The 20,115-nt window shown below is 49.6% G+C and overlaps 1 protein-coding gene across 1 annotated transcript in view; it reads right to left on the reverse strand.

Moving 5' to 3' along the window:
• The window catches only part of STK24 (serine/threonine kinase 24), a 93,335-nt gene that overhangs the window by 18,037 nt on the left and 55,183 nt on the right, over positions 1 to 20,115 (reverse strand). Inside the window, exons 3-5 of the mRNA XM_070800415.1 lie at positions 7,231 to 7,287; positions 709 to 817; positions 230 to 387 (exon numbers count right to left, since the gene is read on the reverse strand). Of these exons, the coding sequence (XP_070656516.1) occupies positions 230 to 387; positions 709 to 817; positions 7,231 to 7,287 (324 nt within the window). The remainder of the gene's footprint in view (positions 1 to 229; positions 388 to 708; positions 818 to 7,230; positions 7,288 to 20,115) is intronic.

A 20,115-nucleotide genomic window follows, 5' to 3' on the forward strand; every position in this document is an offset into this window, starting at 1 on the left:
CACCAGGTGGGCCACCGGGGCCTCTGACCCTCCACGTCCCCGGCCCCATCAGACAGACACTGTCAGCAGTGGGGACCAGACACGTAGAAGGGACTGACCGAGGCGGCAGGAGAACCCTGTTTCTAACCGAGGCGCCCGCTTCACCCCAGCAGGATACGCTGTGAGGCTGGAGCCCAGGAGGGACACCCCCGCCCTCCACAGTCCCCGCCAGCCCAGGTGCCAGCCTCACCTTTGAGTCGTAGGCTGACTGCTTGATGACTTCGGGCGCCATCCAGAAAGGGGTGCCCACGAAGGTGTTTCTCTTTATCTGGGTGTCTGTCAGCTGGCCCGCCACTCCAAAGTCCGCCAGCTTCACCTCCCCGTGTTCAGAGAGCAGGACGTTGGCAGCTGCAAAATAAAACCCAAGACGCCCTGACATTGGCTGCTGGACACTTCCGTCCGCTCCCTTGCGAACAGGTTTGTCTGCCCCCCAGAGTCATCAGATCTTGACAAGAGCAGACAGTGGGTAAGACCCCCTCAGAGCCCCTCACCCATCCCGGGTGAGAGCCCCTCAGGGGCCCTACCCACTCAGGCACATCGAAGGCACACTCCTCATGCCCACAGAACCACTTCCCTTGAGAAGAGAAGCACAGTTAAAACACTACAACAAACCTTTCTTTCTACCTGCCTTAGGGATTTCAAAGGACCATAAACAGGATGCTTTCTTACCTTTAATATCTCTGTGAATTTTCTTCTCCGAATGCAAATAATCAAGTCCTTTCAGTATTTCTCTTAATATAGTAGCAATCTGGGTTTCATCTAAAGGGCCAGGTTCTAACTAACAAGAAAAAAAAAAAAAAAAGATTAAGGTTAAACAATTAGATGAAAAAGTATGAGATGACAGGACAGAGTCAACATTAAATGAACAAGAATAATCAAGATTGAAATCTTCGTTTCAAAACAGATATTTGGCCCACACAGTTAAAACCTATTTAAAAGGAATGCCCCACCTCGCCAAAAAATTAAAATAATAACCAAAAGAACCAGAGAAAACGACTTTGCTGAATGGATCAAAGTGGGGCCAATGATAAAGGCCGAGGTCACCTCGCCAAGCCTGCAGCCCGAGCAAGGAGGGAGGTCAGGCCAGAAATCCAAAGCTGGCACCTTGCAAGGCTTGCCAGGGAGGGGACCGGGCAGTCCGGCTCTGTCTTAATACAGGCCACGGGTATCAAAACACAAGCTGTCACAAAGAGAAGGCCTGGGAGCTGACAGATTTCCGAGGCTACCCCTGCACCAGAATTTTTTATTAATAAATCTAAATTTTAAACCTTGGGGGGAAGAAAGCAGAAAGACCAATCCCTCATGATGAAATTTTTTTTGCTATGTGATATGACATGTATTTCAAATCCTAAAAGCTGATGCTGTCAAAGTGCTGCACTCAGTATGTCAGCAAATTTGGAAAACTCAGCAGTGGCCACAGGACTGGAAAAGGTTAGTTTACATTCCAATCCCAAAGAAAGGCAATGCCAAAGAATGATCAAACTATTGCACAATTGCACTCATCTCACACACTAAGTAAAGTAATGCTCAAAATTCTCCAAGCCAGGCTTCAGCAATACTTGAACCGTGAACTTCCAGATGTTCAAGCTGGTTTTAGAAAAGGAAGAGGAACCAGAGATCAAATTGCCAACATCCGCTGGATCATGGAAAAAGCAAGAGAGTTCCAGAAAAAACATCTATTTCTGCTTTACTGACTATGCCAAAGCCTTTGACCATGTGGATCACAATAAACTGTGGAAAATTCTTCAAGAGATGGGAATACCAGACCACCTGACCTGCCTCTTGAGAAACCTGTATGCAGGTCAGGAAGCAACAGTTAGAACTGGACATGGAACAACAGACTGGTTCCAAATAGGGAAAGGAGTATGTCAAGGCTGTATATTGTCACCCTGCTTATTTAACTTCTATGCAGAATACATCATGAGAAACGCTGGGCTGGAAGAAGCACAAGCTGGAATCAAGATTGCCGGGAGAAATATCAATAACCTCAGATATGCAGATGACACCACCCTTATGGCAGATAGTGAAGAAGAACTAAAAAGCCTCTTGATGAAAGTGAAAGAGGAGAGTGAAAAAGTTGGCTTAAAGCTCAACATTCAGAAAACTAAGATCATGTCATCCGGTCCCATCACCTCATGGCAAATAGGTGGGGAAACAGTAGAAACAGTAGCTGACTTTATTTTTTGAGCTCCAAAATCACTGCAGATGGTGATTACAGCCATGAAATTAAAAGACGCTTACTCCTTGGAAGGAAAGTTATGACCAACCTAGATAGCATATTAAAAAGCAGAGACATCACCTTGTCAACAAAGGTCCGTCTAGTCAAGGCTATGGTTTTTCTAGTAGTCATGTATGGATGTGAGAGTTGGACTATAAAGAAAGCTGAGCGCAGAAGAATGGATGCTTTTGAACTGTAGTGTTGGAGAAGACTCTTGAGAGTCCCTTAGAGTGCAAGGAGATCCAACCAGTCCATCCTAAAGGAGATCAGTCCTGGATGTTCATTGGAAGGACTGATGTTGAAGCTAAAACTCCAATATTTTGGCCACCTGATGTGAAGAGCTGACTCATTTGCAAAGACCCTGATGTTGGGAAAGATTAAAGGCAGGAGGAGAAGGGGACAACAGAGGATGAGATGGTTGGATGGCATCACCGACTCAATGGACATGAGTTTGGGTAAACTCCAGGAGTTGGTGATGGACAGGGAGGCCTGGCGTGCTGCGGTTCATGGGGTTGCAAAGAGTTGGACACGACTAAGCGACTGAATTGAACTGATGACATGTATACACACATAGGGGTTTTCATGGTGGCTCAGTGGTAAAGAATCCACCTGCCAATGCAGGAGACACAGGTTCGATCCCTGGGTCGGGAAGGTCCCCTGGGGGAGGAAATGACAACTCACTCCACCATTCCTGCCAAGAAAATCCCATGGACAGGAGCCTAGTGGGCTACAGGGTCCTGCCTGCCGTCACCACAGACCAGGACGGTTCACTACACACCTCAATCTGCAGAACCGAATTCCTCCCCAAGTTATCTGACTTGGAGTCTTGTTCTGAAGGAACACACTGACTGCTCCGAAGCACACAAGTCTGGAAGCTCCGCCTCGTCTGCCTTCGCGTCTAGTTCTGAGTTCGTAGATTGTGGGAATTTTAATACTCAAGATGAAGAAAAATGCACTTTCCTCGTAACTGAGGGCAAGAGGAGGAGGAGGCAGACGAGCTGGCAGATGTGCCCTCCTCCCCGGCATGGAGCACAGAAGGCTCACCCCACCGGCCACACCGCTGTCTCCGCACAGGGCTTCTCTCTCCTCCGCCAGCACAGTCACCCGGGCGGACAACCCGCAACATCTGGCTGGACCCCCTCCCTCCCACGATCAAGCATCCGGAAAGGAACGGCATGGCAGCCTGGAGTCATCTCACCCACGGGAGGTAAGAGCTGAAACCTCTCCCCCGGACCATTTGAGAGCTGGCTCTCTGACTGATGCATGGATGGTTATGCCCTTTTATGTCTGGCCCAGACCCCGCCCACCAGTGAGTCACAGGCAGGTGGGGAGAGAAAGACTATTTACAGAGCAGGCAGGCCCTTCGAGGGTCAAAATTCACTGTAAAGGGCGTCCAGTTGTTCCCTGGAGCGCAGAACTCCTCAATTCGTGGGGACTCGCTTTCTCCACCACTAACAACACGTTTCCAAGCAGTCTCTTCAGTTAAGAGGACTGTGGAACTCTTCCAATAATCTCTATAAAACAAAGATTCGGGGGGCGGGGGGAAGGATGCAGAATGCTCTTCATCTCTAAGAAAGAAAGTGGAGTCGCTCAGTTGCGTCTGACTCTCTGCGACCCCATGGACTATAGCCTACCAGGCTCCTCTGTCCATGGGATTTCCCAGGCAAGAACACTGGAGTGGGTTGCCATTTCCTTCTCCAGGAGATCTTCCTAATCCAGGGATTGAACCCGGGTCTCCCGCACTGTAGGCAGGCGCTTTACCGTCTGGGCCACCGGGGAAGTCGCTCCTTGTCTCTGGGTGACCTCTAATCCCTCTCCCAAGTCTGTCATCCCTCCCTCCTCTTATGAGACCCTCAGCCTGCGGGCGGCCGCCCAACTACAGACCACGTCTGCTGGCCTCTGCGGCCACCAAGTCTGGCCACATGACCAAGCTCTCACCAAAGGAGTATAAGCAGAAGAGCCCCTTCCTAGTCCTAGTCTTGGCTTTGAAACACTGGCTGCCGGAGAGGACAAGGGCTTGAGACCACAGGAAGTCACCCACGGCAGCAGGGCCCTGACGACCACGTGGCCTGAAGGCCAGTGAGCCCACATGCGGGAGAGAACTGAGTTTCCCATCTCCTGTGAGACTGCTTGGGGCGGCCACCACAGCAGCTTGCCCTAAACATCAATGCGTATGTCACCCTGCTTCTTAAAACTCATGCTGCATACTCGTTTTTTAAGTTTGTCAAGCATCTCTGCCTGACTGAGTGACGGTTCACGTGGCCTTGTTCTTGTTGTGAGTGCACTTAGTCGTATCCGATTCTTTGCGACCCCGTGGACTGCAAGCCCTCCAGGCTCCTCTGTCCGTGGGATTTTTCCCTGCAAGAATACTGGGGTGGGTTGCCATTTCCTTCTCCAGGGCATCTTCCGACCTGGGGATCGAACCGTGTCTCCTGACTGGCACTTCTTGACCACTGCGCATGGGAAGCCCTCTTATGTAGTCCAGCTGCTTCACGTAGCCCAGTTCCTTCTTAATTAGATTCCTTAGATTCTGCTGTAATGTTGACATCTTGTGATCACTGAAAAATCTCTCCATGTCAGACCCCCTGTTGCTAATCCTCATTCCCCTTCTCCCAGCTGACTTCACGCTACTTTCCCTTCCTTGTAGCACTTCCCCACATGCAGTATAATCCTCTGTCTGCCTCCACTCGGAACCTCAACCACAGATGAAAAGAAAGGAAAAGAAATTGCTAGCTACGCAACACGCTCAAAGGTAACCTTGGGTGAAGGAAGGCGCCGTCTTCCTGCCCCAGGCTAAGGTGTCATTGAGACTACTGTCTTACAGCCTCAGTAAAAAGGCATGATGACTAAAATGCAGAGTGAAAAAGGCCATCGGGCCTGTGGCCTCATGTTAGAGCAGCTCCGGTGCTTGAAGACGAAGTTATGTCTCTACAGCGAGGACAGCGCCAGTGAGACCTGTGTGCTCCAGCAAACAGCAGAGCGCTGCCCTGAACAAGACAAGACACGGTCATCTCTCCCCGACGGGCCTCACGTACAGGGGCCGCTCCAAAGACACACACACACGCGCGCGTCAGCACCATGTCCCTTAACACAGACGCTAGATAAAGCAAGGCGGAATTTTTCAAAGAAATGTCCCAAACCCGTTTATTCAACTACCGTCATATGCAGCCATACTCCAGTTTTTTAAATCTTGTATAAACACTTAATAGACTCTCTCAAAATAATCCTAATAATAGTCTTCAACATTCAAAGCATAAATAAATAATTCTTGTGTCTCATTATTATTAAAGTGCATCTTCTTTGAGGACTGGAGTCAGGACAGCAAAGAAAAAAAACGTAAGAGATTAAGAGAGAAATGACAAAGAGGGCTTTGCAGCTGGTCAGCTCCATTTGCTGGCTGGGACACCTAATTTCTGAATGTTTCTGTTTCCTCAACTAAAATAAGATGATTTGGGGACATTCAAAAAGGGTGCCTGGAGCCACTGATGTAAGAAGGCGGATGGCTCTTTCCTGGGACTCACACCAGATGGGATTTTTTTCTAATAAGAGGAGAATTCTACGCTGCCTTGCAAACTGCCATGTCCATGATTTCACAGACTTCAACTCAAAAATCCAAAGAAAGTTGCCACTAAATAAATTCAATTATGGTGGCATTAGGAATGAATAAATAAAGCATCTAGAGACTAGAACTGCTGCTCTGAAGAGCTCAGCGTTGGGAAAGCATCTCCACAAATAACTTCACACATGACACAAATGAAATTCACTTAAGATAACAGTAAATCTAATTATACAAAATGAGGCAATTTTCTACATTTCTGTAGTAGTTCTCAAAAGGGTAAAAAAAAAAAAAAAAAAGAAAGCTCTCTGTGTAATACATATATTTATGCAAAAACAAAGCGAGTCATAAAGTGTATCCAGCTGTTTTGTCACTTTCCATTTAAATACAATTGTTGGGACTGTGTTAAATTTTTTTCTTGAAATTTCCTTTCAAACTCTATTTTGACCAATTGCTTTTATGTTTTATAACATTATGTGATTTTTTAAAAACGGGTACAGAGCCTTTTATAATACACACAGTTTTAGAGGTTTACCTTCCCCCGCGGGCAGGGAACAAAAGAGTGCTGATTACGCCGATTTCACTGCATGACCATGTTGGGGTGAGGTATCAGGTGCTAAACAGCCGTGTGAGATCTTTTAAAAATCTTTGTTTTGCATATACTGTGTTTCAAGGATGACCCAAGTAATGCTTATGATCTGCTGGTGATCCCTGAGCATCTCGCCTGAGGCCAACATGTAACAGTGTTTTACCAATTTGTGAGAAACGAATTGCACACCACGACTCTGAGGTCATCCTACACTGAGCTGCCACTACCGTGTGTGGGGGGGCCAGGCAGCTGGGTGCTGGCCAGGCAGGAGACACCGCCAACCGGCAGGGGTCGGCTCCCCCAGAAACACACTGCGGGTGCAGCGAGGCCCTCTGCATGCGCACCCAGGAGACAGACGTGCGTTCACACGTGGCCTGACCACCGCTCCCACGTGTGACGCTGTGCCTGTCTCTTACCCCTGAAACCAAATTTTAATTTTTAAAAATTCTAATGAATTATAAATGAAAACGCTCCACACAAGTTTCAGAAGTGAAGTTACCATCTGAAATGGGAAAAAATGATGGTGTTTGAATGCCACAAAACTTCAAACCAGTTTTAGAAAATTAGAAACTGTTCTGAGGTCAGACTGAGCAGGCAACACCTCTCGTGGCTGCGTGGAATGAGTTCACTGGTTTCCCACGATACAGCAAAACCTGGCTTCACAGGGAACCTCTACTTTTCAGCAACGTGTCAGGAGCAGAAATCCCTATAAGAAGGAGTATTTTGGCCCTTTTTTCATGCAACTGAAGAGGGAGACAGAAATGTAAACAGATTCATCTTTACAACCAAGACCACTGCTGCATGTTCAACATCCGACGTGATACTTACGAGGTCCAGTGCAGAGCCCCCGCCAAGATATTCCATTATTATCCACAATTTAGTGTCCTGCAAAGACCAAAAAAAAAGAATGAAAATTACTTCACAAAAAAAAAAAGAGAGACAAAAATATTTTAAATAACCTAAAGGTATTTTCCACTGTGATTCTCGAACTAGAAAATTTTATAAATATGTTAACAGCAGGTAAGGCACATCCAAGTGAGAACTGTGTGGGGAAACGGGGACTGTGTCAGAGGGACCCTGCACCAGAACCCCCTTGCCCCGGGTTCCGCACCTGCTGCACCAGGGCTCCGAAGGGGGGCCCCTTGTGTTCACACAACATCAGCAGGTGACCTGGCACAGGAGGGTCGGAGGGGAATCGGCCTTCAAGGTCAGGCCAGGCCAGCAGCAGCCACTCGGGTCCAGCCCTGGGGGTGAGCCAGGAGGCGCCCGGAGCGCAGGGCCGGGGACAGGCCACCTCCCTCCGGCCTGCTGCTCTGAGACGCGCGGTGGGGACAGGTGGCTTGGCTGGTGCGGCCCATCACCCAGGAAGGCCGCATGCCTTTCTCGGAGATCTCCAGGTGGGGGACAGTGGGCAGCGTGCTCCCTGTCTTCCAGCCTTCTCCCCAGCCTCTGTGTCTTGTGTCTCTTCCTTCCATCGCTTCTGAAGCCCCACGGCTTCCCAGGTTCTTTTCAAGCAAAAGTCCCAAAGTGCTCCTCCCCTGAAAGCCAATGTGCTTGGCCCTGAGGGCTACAGGCTCCATTGGGATTTCTCATCCTGGGCACCACTGACATTTGCGGCAGATCACCTCTGTCCGGGGGCCGCCCTGTGCCTGAGAGGGTGTTGAGGGGCATCCCTGGCCTCCGACCACTAGAGGCCAGCAGCGCACTCCCGGTCCTGAAGACCAGACCCGGCCAGTGTCTTCTGGGGGCCAAAGTCGCCCCCGCTGAAGTGCATGAACTGCATGATCGATGTCCATCCGCCTCAAGTGTTAACCGCACAGCAGTGCTGACCGACAACTCTCTCTTGCCCTTGGCAAAGCCAGCTTACACCGGGCAGCCTCCACGCAGGGCGCTGGTCACCATCTCACTGTGAGACAGCCAGGTTGTGAGTGTGTGGGCCAGAAAAAGATGGCAATAACAAACCTCGCGGTTCATCTGATAATAAAATGAGACCGTGAGTGTGAAAGCGCTTTGCTCAGGGAACTAAACAAGCCAAGAGCGATCAGCTTCCGCCACAGCGTCACCCTGAAGCGCCTCAGAACAACCTGATAAAACCAAAGCAGTCCAATTACCAAGGCCAAATAGCATTTCCCTGTGTGGGAATTTCTGAGCCAAATAAAACCCGGAACACTAATTCATACACATTCTATGGTAGAATGAAAAAACAATTACTGCCCCACAAGCCTTGAGGCCAGAGTGCTTGAGAAAGAGGTCTGCTCAGGGACACACAGGACCTGTTTTGGGGACCAAACTGGTGACCAAGTGACCAAGCACAGTCACAATCCAGCTATAGTCAGTGCCCTCATAAAACCTCCCACATGAATGACTCTAAGAAAAATAAGAGTTCTAAAAATAAGAATGATCTTAATCAGAATATTTCATTTTTTAAAAAATGACCTCAAACCACGTCAATTATGAATGACCTCGTAAGTTCCTCATAAGGGAAAGAAAGAATTTATTTATAAATAACTTCAGGATTGAACATTTAAAGGCACCCAAGTGTCCCCAGGTGGCGCTAGTGGCAAAGAACCCACCTGCCAGCGCAGGAGACAGAAGGGATGTGGGTTCGATCCCTGGGTCGGGAAGATCCCCTGGAGTAGAAAACGGCTTACCCACTTCAGTATCCTTGCCTGGAGAAGCCCATGGACAGAGGAGTCTGGAGGGCTACAGTCCGCGGGGCCGCAAGGAGTCAGACACGACTGAAGCGACTTGGTACGCGCACGCAAAGTGTGTGGAGTGGGAAGTTTCTGTCTCACCCCTGGCCCTTGGCTGCCCAGCCTCCACATCCAACTTCTCATCACGTTTTCTGTAACGTCAGAGACTGTCTTCTGCAGATACCTACAAACCCTTCCTCCACTTCTATCCAAACATAACTCGCTATGCAATGTTGTGGGCAAGGTCGCTCAGTAGGGTCTTAGCAACCCCATGGACTGTTGCCCCACAGGCTCCTCTGTACGTGGGGATTCTCCAGGCCAGAACACTAGAAGGGGTTGCCATGCCCTCCTTCAGGGGACCTTCCCAATCCCAGGTCACCCACATTGCAAGTGATTTTTTTTTTTTTTTTTTACCATCTGAGCCACTGTTCTATACCTTGCTTCTCCTCAGAGCACTCTATACCTGTCCATAAAGGAATTTTTTTTTTTGTAGCCATAACCAACCCACACCCTACTGACAATGTTTTTTCCATTCTTTTGCTATCATGAGCCAGCTGTCAATTTAAGAATCTCCCAGAGGTCTCATTTTAGGAGTTCCTGGATGCTGAGTCAAAGGAATCCACCTGAATTTAACAGATAATGCCAGATGATTCGTCCAAGAGGTCAGCTCAGTTTCATCCTGCCTCCAACAGTGTACGGGTGCTAATTTTTCCCCTTGCTTTGTCAACACACTATCCCTTAACCAGTGTCATGGAACTTAGGAGCTGAATTGTAGTCCCGCTCCGAAAGTCATACGCTGAAGTCCCAACCTTGAGCACCGCAAAATATGACTGTATTTGGAGACAAGGTCTTCATGAAGAGGTGAAAGGTAAAGTCAAGTCACACAGGTGGGCCTTGTCCAAAGTGACTGGTGTCCTCCCAAGGAGATATCAGGACCCAGGCTCACAGAGGGGCAACCACGAGACGACGCAGGGAGAAGGAAGACAGTACCTCCCAGCCAAGGAGAGAGGCTTCAGAGGACACCGGGGCTTGAGTCTGAGTCACGTGTGTTTTCTTTTTTGTAAGCCCTTATTATATCCTTTATCTGCTTTTCTGTTGACCTAATATTAGAGAAAGCAGCTAGCTCCCTGTAACATGAGCCACAAACACAGCAATGTCCTCATCTGTCTTTTCATTTCGCTTTTGGCAATTTCTGCTTGTGGAGACTAATTTAACGTGGACATGACGTCTACAACAATCCCACTGACAGGCCAACTTGCCCTGTGCCGTCTGGAGCTGGTGACTGAAACCGGCACTCCCCACATTCACAGACATTCAGACAACAGGAAGGTTAAAACAAGGTAAATGAGAAAAGGGGCAGATTCGGCAGCTTAACAAGGATACATTACAGTATGAATTCTGAAATGAAATAAGTTCTGCTTGTGCATCTGCGCTGCAAGTTAAGGCTGGGCTCAGGAGGTCTCAACAGTGCAGGAGGTCTCAGTAAACCAGCCAACGGTTTATAAAACAAAGGTGCCTTCTGCGAAGATGCTGGGCATGAACGCAGAGCTCCCAGCCCAAGTTTGGATCTGCCTCTGGCCCTCACCAGCTCCGCGACCCAGAGAGCAGGTTTGAAGCCATGTCCAGCTTCCCGTCTGCTCCAGGGACGGAAGGATGGCCACCTCAGGGGTGAGCCCTGCACACCGCAGTGCCCGTGAACTTGAGCTGTTACGACCACACGGACTTTACAGAGTGTCCCATTTGAACCCAGGTCCACCGGGAGGCTTGTGACACTAGGAGGCAAGAAACTGGTTTCGAGGCCAAACCCCTACCCTGTTTTAGTCACACCAACGCCCTGACGATCACGGCACCTTCCAGTTGTACTCCAGGCACAAGAACCCCATCCCTGACCTCGACAAAAGCTGATTTAATTGTTCCTCTGTCCCACAGACGTCAGCATCCTCAGTGATTCACACCTGCCACACACACAGTGTCGTGGGGGAGCTCTGAAGTGAAAGGGCCCAGGCTCCTTTCCTAAATGAATCACTTTTCATGACAGAAACGTGGCCAAATAAGTACCACCAGCTGACCTGTGGTGGGACCAAATGCCGTGGGTGCTCAGAGGAGAGGCCCGTCTGATCAATGGCTGTCACTACAGAAGTAATAGCGAGAGAAGGAAATGAGAAGACCCATCAGAAAACCCACGGCCAACAGGCGCCTGAAGAGGTATTCAACACCACGAACAACTATCGAAAGGCAAATCAAACAACTGCAGTGAGGTATAACCTCACGTGGGTCAGAATGGCCATCATTAAAAAGGTAACAAGTGCTGGAGGGGATGTGCAGAAAGGGGAACCGTCCTGGAAACTGCTGGTGGGAATGTTAAGTTGGTGCAGTCACTACAGAGAACAGTACGGAGGTGCCTTAGAACACAGAAGAGTTTCCATATGACCCAGCAATCCCACTCTTGGCATACATCCAGACAAAACTATCATTCAAAAAGGTAATACACCCCCTGTGTTCACAGCGGCGCTACTGACAAAGGCCAAGGCATGGAAGCAACCCAAATGCCCATCAACAGATGAACGGCTAAGGGTGTGGCACGCACAGACGATGGAATACTACTCGGCCATGAAAAAGAATGAGATAATGCCATTTGCAGCCACGTGGATGGACCTGGAGATGAGCACATGGAGTAAAGGCAGGCAGAGAAAGACACGTATCATATCACTCACATGTGGAGTCAAGTTAAAAAAAAAAATTATACAAAGAAACTTATCTACAGAACCGGAACAGACTCACAGACACAGAAAACACGCATCCAGGTCATCAGCGAACTGCATACCTGGCCGAGTGCAGGGCGGGGAGGCGACTGGGACTCAAGCCCAGACTTAATGCTGAGTCAGATACCAAAACAGCAAGAACCACAGGAACCAACAGTACAGACGCTAAGCAACTTCTAAAGGATGCCAGCGAGGGAAACATGTTCTAACGCAACTGCTCTTAACCACTTTCCTTTCAGAAAGCAACCAACTCTAATCCGACTGCCTGAAAAGGACCTCAATTTACGTAATGTGCGCCTGGGACTTGCGGCATTCCCACACCCCGCTCCCCTGTGCCAAGAAGAAGAACTTTTGCCCTAATGTCCTGCAGTAAATTGGAAAGGACACGGAGCCGTCCCCCAGATGCTCTTCTCGGGTTCATGTCAGGAGAGTCTCTCTCCTGGAAGAGGCTGCCTTCTAACTGCGTGCATGAGTCTCAGTAATTAAGTCTCCCCAGACGGGTACTGAGATATTCTGCACTTTGGCATCAACACAAACCTGGCACAACACAGTGAAAGATGTGTTAATGCAACGTTTCTGTGCTGAATGCTGGTGGAAACTAAGATGGATAAAAGCACTCTGCCTGAAGATCCTTACAGGGTCTCAAGGAAATACAACTCACAACCTAAATCTGACGGAGAAGAAACAAAACAAGGGAGAGCGTGGAAGGAGTGCCTGGGGAGGGGAGAGAGGAGGACTCCCCCTCCCCCGTCCCCCCCCCCATACAAGAGCAAACGTAACAGTCAGTGGGCATAAACTGCCAAGTCAAACAAGTCTGCCATAATCATGGTAAGCTAAAAATGGACTATTTCTAAAAGTGAAGTGTTTCTAATAATTATAAGAGTAATTCTTCTGCCAGGCAAAGATTTTCATATCATTGCACATCATATCCAAAATCACTGCAGATGGTGACTGCACCCATGAAATTAAAAGATGCCTGCTCCTTGGAAGAAAAACTATGACAAACCCAGACAGTGTATTAAAAAGCAGAGACAGTACTTTGCCAACAAAGGTCCATATAGTCTAAGTTATGGTTTTTCTAGTAGTCACGTATGGATGTGAGAGTTGGACCGTAAAGAAGGCTGAGTGCCGAAGAATTGATGCTTTCCAACTGACTGCAAGGAGATCCAACCAGTCAATCCTAAAGGAAATCAGTCCTGAACATTCACTGGAAGGACTGATGCTACAGCTGAAGCTCCAACACTTTGGCCACATGACGTGAAGAGTCGATTCAATGGAAGGAACCTTGATGCTGGGAAAGACTGAGGGCAGGAGGAGAGGGGGCAACAGAGGATTGAATGGCATCACCAACTCAATGGACATAAGTTTGAGCAATGGTGAAGGACAGGGAAGCCTGGCGTGCTGCAGTCCATGCTGTCACAAAGAGTTGGACTGAGTGACTGAATGATAACACAACATACATCAGAAATATCTGCAACAAAACCATAAAACCAAAAGAAGTGATTGCTAGGGTGCAGAATTCTCTGATAAAGGTCCAGTCCAAAGATGGGACAAGACCAAGCCTAAGGGTGAACACAGCTGAGAAAGAAGACTTTACTGTGGTTTGCAAATTGAAGAGGAGCCTTAAGTGTTAAGACAATTTATGGAATTAGGATATTCATGAATAACAGATGCTATTATTTCAAGTGCACAGGTGGCGAATTCTCTTATGTATTTATACTTCTATTTCCATCCTGCAGGGTAATTACCACACCCCAACAGTAAACCGCTTCCGAAGGAAGGGACTTCTCAGTATGCTGTCTGTTCAGAGCTGGGTTGTACAACTGAGGAGACGTTTCTGCCACCGGAATTCTTGCTCCTCTTCCTCCGCACCTCCCGGCCACCTCACTCACTTTTGTCTTCTGCACAGCTCTATTCCAGAATAACAGTCAAGACAGACGCAGGTACTCGATTTACAGTTAGTTTGTTCACGATGGGCGACTGGACACAGTGAAGCTGTGCATGCATCAGACGGGCAACGCCTTCCCGGGGCACAGACCTGAGGTCACTGACGAGGCCGGTGGTTCTGGTCCCCTACACCTGACCGTGACGTCAATCACCACCTCCCCCGGCTCCACTGCTGCCTTGGCCAGAAGACCCCATGGCAGCATATATACAAATGCCATACAGCTCCATACACACGGCTCCATACAGATGCCCAGAGAGGAGCCACGCTGTTTCCCATCCAGCAACTGGCAAACTGGTCAGTCAGAGATGACCGGCACGCTGTGTGGCTCCCGGACAGGATTCGATAACAGGGCCTGGCCCGAGCAGTCCCCGTCTGCATTCTGACGTCCTCATTCACCAAACACCTTCAAGTCCCGCTTGCGCTGCGTGACAGTGGGTGGGGAGGAGTCCATTCCCCTCACCCACCGGAAACTTCTCTGCAGTTACAGGCTAAGCAGCTCCTCATTACATGATCTAAGTAAGGGCTGTCATCGCAGGACACCTTTTTTCTTCCCCCCAGAAATTTACTTAGACAATATGATGTGATTAGTCGCTCAGTCATGTCCGACTCTTTGCGACCCCATGGACCATAGCCCACCAGGATACTCCGTCCATGGAATTCTCCAGGCAAGAATACTGGAGTGGGTTGCCCTTGCCTTCTCCAACTTGGACAACAGAAGTTTAAAAAACAAAAAGCATATGGCATAACTGTGAGTGCTAAGTCGCTTAAGTTGTGTTAGACTCTTTGCAACCCCATGGACTGTAGCCTACCAGGCTCCTCTGTCCATGGGATTCTCCTGGCAAGAATACTGGAGTGGGTTGCCATTCCCTTCTCCAGGGGAGCTTCCCAACCCAGGGATCGAACCTGCATCTCTTATGTCTCCTGCATTGGCAGGCAGGTTCTTTACCACGAGTGCCACCTGGGAAGCCCAATATGGCATAATTAATTATAATTATTGTATCTAAATATATCAGCTGTGTTTAGATAATGTCAAAGGTTTGAATCTGCAGAAGAGGTAAGGGTTGGCCAAAAAGTTCACTTGGGTTTTTCTTTTTTTTTATAAATTTATTTTAATTGGAGGTTAATTACTTTACAGTATTGTATTGGTTTTGGCATACATCAACATGAATCCGCCACGGGTATACACACGTTCCCCATCCTGAACCCCCTTCCCACCTTCCTCCCCGTACCATCCCTCTGGGTCATCCCAGTGCACCAGCCCCAAGCATCCTGTATCATGCATTGAACCTAGACTGATGATTCGTTTCATATATGATATTATACATGTTTCAATGCCATTCTCCCAAATCAACCCACCCTCTCCCTCCAAACATCGGTTGTTAAACAGAACTAGGAATACAATTAATGCTTATTTTAAATCATAGGTAACTAACATCAGCCAGAAAACAGACCTGAGTTTCTTTTTGGTAAAGTAAAATATTTCGCATAATTGGAAATTTAATTCATTCAGCTTTCTTGAAAACCATAAAATGGAGCTGCGAGTGTCTGCAGGGATATTCTTCAGTTACAGCCGGGTAGTGTGTTCGGGGAGAGAAAGGAATCCACGTCCCCGTCCTTCGAAACACCTCAACGTTTTCTGTTCTCTTTGGTGCTGAGCCGACTGCTCAATTCCCATGATTGACTGTGAGATGAAATATATTCCCCTGTGATTTCACAGCCAGATTTACTTGGGGATTTGTTTAGTCCACCCACCAAGTCAGCAGTCAGTTGTTCTGCTTCCACCCGCGGTCACCCTGGGGTCTGATACAAAGGGCTCCCGGGCTGTTTCTATTTTTCCCAGAAACGCAAGGACAGATGCTCGCAAACTAAAAATCACTCTCAGAGAGAACAGATGTTCTTTCCCCTCTCCCAGAAGCAGAGGCTGCAGCTGTTCCAGGACAACGGGGAATGAGGCAGATGACTTCCAAATGGCCACGGAGGCTGGGGGGTGGCTGTCACCGTGGGGGTACGGGTGGGGGGGACACGGGGCTCCCCCTACCTGGCTGAATGACCACACAGATCAGTGCAGTGAAATGAGGGCCCCACTAGTCCAGGGGTGGCAGGCAACTCACGAGGGCCAAGGACACGCTGGTCCCCACACGCGGGAGTCAACAGCACCATCTCCCAACAAGGCGGCAGGCGTGGATGGGGGGAGAGTGTGCAGTCCGAGGCCCGGGCTCCTGTTTGGGGGAAGGGCCCTCCTCGCAGAGCTGGGGGACGTGGGACAGGCTGCCACTGCCAGGTCTTCACGCAACCAAAGTCAGTGACCAAACAACCAGCACCAAGGACTCCGCAGGCCCGGGACAGGCTCTGCCCTGCGCCGGCATCGGGGGCCCCTCTCATGGACCCACCATCTGGCCATTCCTGTAGAACACTAGGGCTCCCCCATCCACAAAATTGAGAGAAAAAAAAATCCAACATCTGGGAAACAGCCACTCAGAGGAGGTTCGAGAGAGCTGCACATCTGCTCACGTTTATGAAAACGTGCGTGAACTTCCTCCCTTTTCAGAGACTCACCTTCTCATAGCCACATTGCTCACGTGGAGTCATAAGCCCCAAGCCCGTTTTCTTTACAGAAAATTACTTGGAGCCAACAAATAGCGAACACAGAAGGAGCACAGGAACAGGGCAGATATTTGGAAGTAACTCTGAAATCAACTGTGTTTAAAAGAGTTTGAGCCAAAAATCCTAAGAAAGTGACCCAGAGGATTCGCAAACACATGATAAAATGGACAGATCGGATCATTTCCTGGCAGAGAGTCCACGCTCCCCTCCAAGTTTTAATACACTGAGAGTCTAACATCAGTAGGTCGAGCGCTTCTAGAACCAGCAGTTTTCCAGATTCCTCCTGACCCCACCAGGTTCAGGCACAGGCCGGCCCAAGGGAGGCAGGTGGGCAGCGGCCACCCTGCTTGGCCTCTCCTTGTGGGTGGCCTGTTAACCCCAAATTAGGAGTCGAGGTCCCGGAGGACTGCAAAGAGGGGAGGCAGGAGTGCCCATCCACCCACCCGGCTTGCACATGTGCAGGCCCAACGCTGGGCAATAGCAGGCGGCCCTGAAGGAGAGGCAGGGGCCCGGAGGGTCCAGGCTGGGCAGAGAGGCCCATAGGGCAGGCCTGGGACGGCTTCTCCGACGGTACCTTCATCCCTCAGTTACACTGTCTGCTCAGGGACGAAGCAATGAACAAAAAGGGAACTGCACCCCGCTGAGGCAGAGGAACCCTTAGAAACGGCTTTGGCAAACTTTTATGAAAAAATGAGACAAAACGATTTTAGGGACATGTGGTATTAATCACCCCACCACCACCACCACCAAGCCCCCAACAATTTCTGTCCATTAAGATTCTTAATCCACCGTAGATTTTGGCTCTCATGATCTCTCTGTGTGTGCTAACGTATTACCTTGTGTCTCCTACGGAACAAGGCGTGCACAAATAATTCACAGCTTATTTCCTCTCAAATCCCATGGTCTCACTCACAAAACTACTGGAAAATAAAAGTGTTTAAAACATTACCATGCTATTTCATTAACTATCTTTTATTTCATGCTTCATGGTCCTTTAAACCACCAACATTGAAAGGAATGCTTTTCTAAAGACAGTGAAATAGCAGGAGACCCACAGAAAGTTGCTGCTTAGTGCCCACTTGGCGTCTCCAGGCTTATGTTCTCCACCACACTTGTCCCCTAAGGCTTATCCTCCAAGTGTTGACTAGAGAGCTACTTCCAGAGGGATCTGTCAGGGATTTCACAGAACTGAAATTTACCGAGTGAGAAACAGAGAGAGACAGAGAGAAGGGTCCCACAGAGAAATACATTTAGGAATGCCACATATTAAACTTCCCCTTCAAGGCGCAAAAGCTCCGAAAACACCGTAACAGAAAGCTACTAGACCCAGCGTGTCCAAACATCTCACCAGGCAGCACCTACTAACATCTTCAAGGAGCGGGCACACCCAGAAACGCTCCCCTGGCTCAAGCGCCCCCTCGGAGCTGTCCAGCAGGTAGCCAGCCTGCGCTCCAATTGATGTGAGACCCTCCCCATCCACCCCACCCCTGCCAATCTGTGGAGCCCAATTATGTACCAGTTATGGCACCCCGCTCCAGTACTCTTGCCTGGAAAATCCATGGACAGAGGAGACTGGTAGGCTGCAGTCCATGGGGTCACACAGAGTCGGACACGACTGAAGTGACTTAGCACAGCATAGCATAGCATATGTGGTAACAGGGAGATTCAGCTCACAAAGACCAAACAGGCCTGAATACAGTGTAAAAGGCTGGTGGCCAACTTCATTATTCACGAGAACCAGGCATGCTCACAGTTTCCATGACACATCTAGACTTTAAGGGCTTCCCCAGGGGCTCAGCTGGTAAAGAATCCGCCTGCAATGTGGGAGACCTGGGTTTAATCCCTGGGCTGGGAAGATCCTCTGGAGAAGGCAACCCACTCCAGTATTCTGGCCTGGAGAATATAGCCTGTATAGTCCATGGGGTCGCACAGAGTCGGGTACGACCGAGCGACTTTCACTCACTAGACTTTCAAGTCACACCTCAATGCCCTCCGGTGCCCGCACCTTTTCTTACTATCCATGATAAGTAGAACTGTATACTCACGTCAGATGAGCCAAGAAATTTGTCTTTCTAGAAAGTCTTGTCATTCAACGCTACTGCTTAAAATTTGAAATGAAAATAGAAGGGGGAAAAAAAAAGAAAGGGAAACCACAACAGAGGGTTCCAACAATATTTATATCACATCATTCACGCCTCTTATATATGTGGTTTGAAACTCTTGAGTCTCTAATTAACCAAAGTGATGAAACACAGTTTTCAAGGGACTGGGGTGGGGTTCACGGGCACAGCACCAAGGGAGTCCCCAAGGTGGCCAGCCAGGAGCAGGACCCCCGGGGAGAGCCGCACGGACCCGCACACACCCTCCTCACACCCCGAGACGCCCCTCCACTTACCTGGCAGCAAGGAGGGGGGCGGGGGGCACTGGGAACAGCTGAGAGAGGCAGGGAGAGAAGTGGGGCATCAAAGGGCAAGGCCCAGCCCTGCCAAATGCTTCAAGTCTATTTTTTTTTTAAATAATTTAGGAGCAGAAATCACACCACCTTTTAACAAGCTCGGAGAACTCAGGAGTGTGTACAGCTGTCTGACATGGGTGAGTTCAGTTCAGACTGTTATCTGACTTGGAACGACACCGCTCTGTGGCCCTGTGGTGCGACCCGCACGCGGGAGTCACGTGTGTCAGCGTCCACGACGAGTGGCTTTCCCTTCTCCCTCCTTGGGTTGGCATCTTCATCACCACAGCCCCCCTGCTATCTCCCCGCTCCATCTCCGGGCCCTCTGGCCCAGGGCGAGTCTCCCAGGCCAGGCGGTCTCTTGTCTTTGAGCTGCTCTCTGGACTCCCCAGTCTGAAGCCAGAGCTGGAGAAACTCTGAGAAACAGATCCAGGAGGCCAGGCTCTATCTCACCCTGACCTAACGCGCCCTCTCCCCTTCCTGGACGGGCCCTGACCACTGGAGCACTTGTTCAGGGTGGCAATGGCCAGATCACGCGTCTCCTTCCTTCACCAACCGGAGAAGATCCGGGCACAGGGCCCCCACCTGCATTCGTGCCCGACGGAGGCAGGGCAACTGGACTCCGAGCGCCCAGAAGCAGCGAGTCATGTGACACGGTGGCAGGAGGGGTGGCTGGACCCGATGCGAGGGGGCCCAGGGCCCTAAAACCCAGGCCAGGTGGTACCAATGGTAAAGAATCCACCTGCCAAAGCAGGAGACAAGATGCCATAGACACAGGCTCCATTCATCCCTGGGTCGGGAAGATCCCCTGGAGAAGGAACTGCCAACCCACTCCAGTATTCTTGCCTGGAAAAATCCTATGGACAGGGGAGCCTGGCGGGCTGCAGTCCATGGGGTCACAAAGAGCCGGATATGACTGAGTTCTTGTCAGCAGCATCAGCAGGAAGGGAGGGCAAGCTTCCCACACAAATGACCAGCACAGTCAGAACACACTCCAGGAGGGAGAGGCCGGACTCGGAACCCCCAGGCCCTGAACGCACACACACACAGAACACCGCTCAAAGTTTTTAAAAAGCAAGCACCTGTCAGATTACCTGTGGGGAAAGACACTTCAGACCCCAAGTCCTTAAAGGCTCATACACCTCACTGAGTATGTTGCAAACACTTCCTACATGCCCGCCCTCGACCCCAGCATGGCACAAGTGAACACTAACGCTCTAGGGGCCAGTCCTTATCTTAACCCAACTGCCAAAG

The sequence above is a fragment of the Bos indicus genome, chromosome 12 (assembly GCF_029378745.1).
Source record: "Bos indicus isolate NIAB-ARS_2022 breed Sahiwal x Tharparkar chromosome 12, NIAB-ARS_B.indTharparkar_mat_pri_1.0, whole genome shotgun sequence".
Classification (NCBI taxonomy): domain Eukaryota; kingdom Metazoa; phylum Chordata; class Mammalia; order Artiodactyla; family Bovidae; genus Bos; species Bos indicus.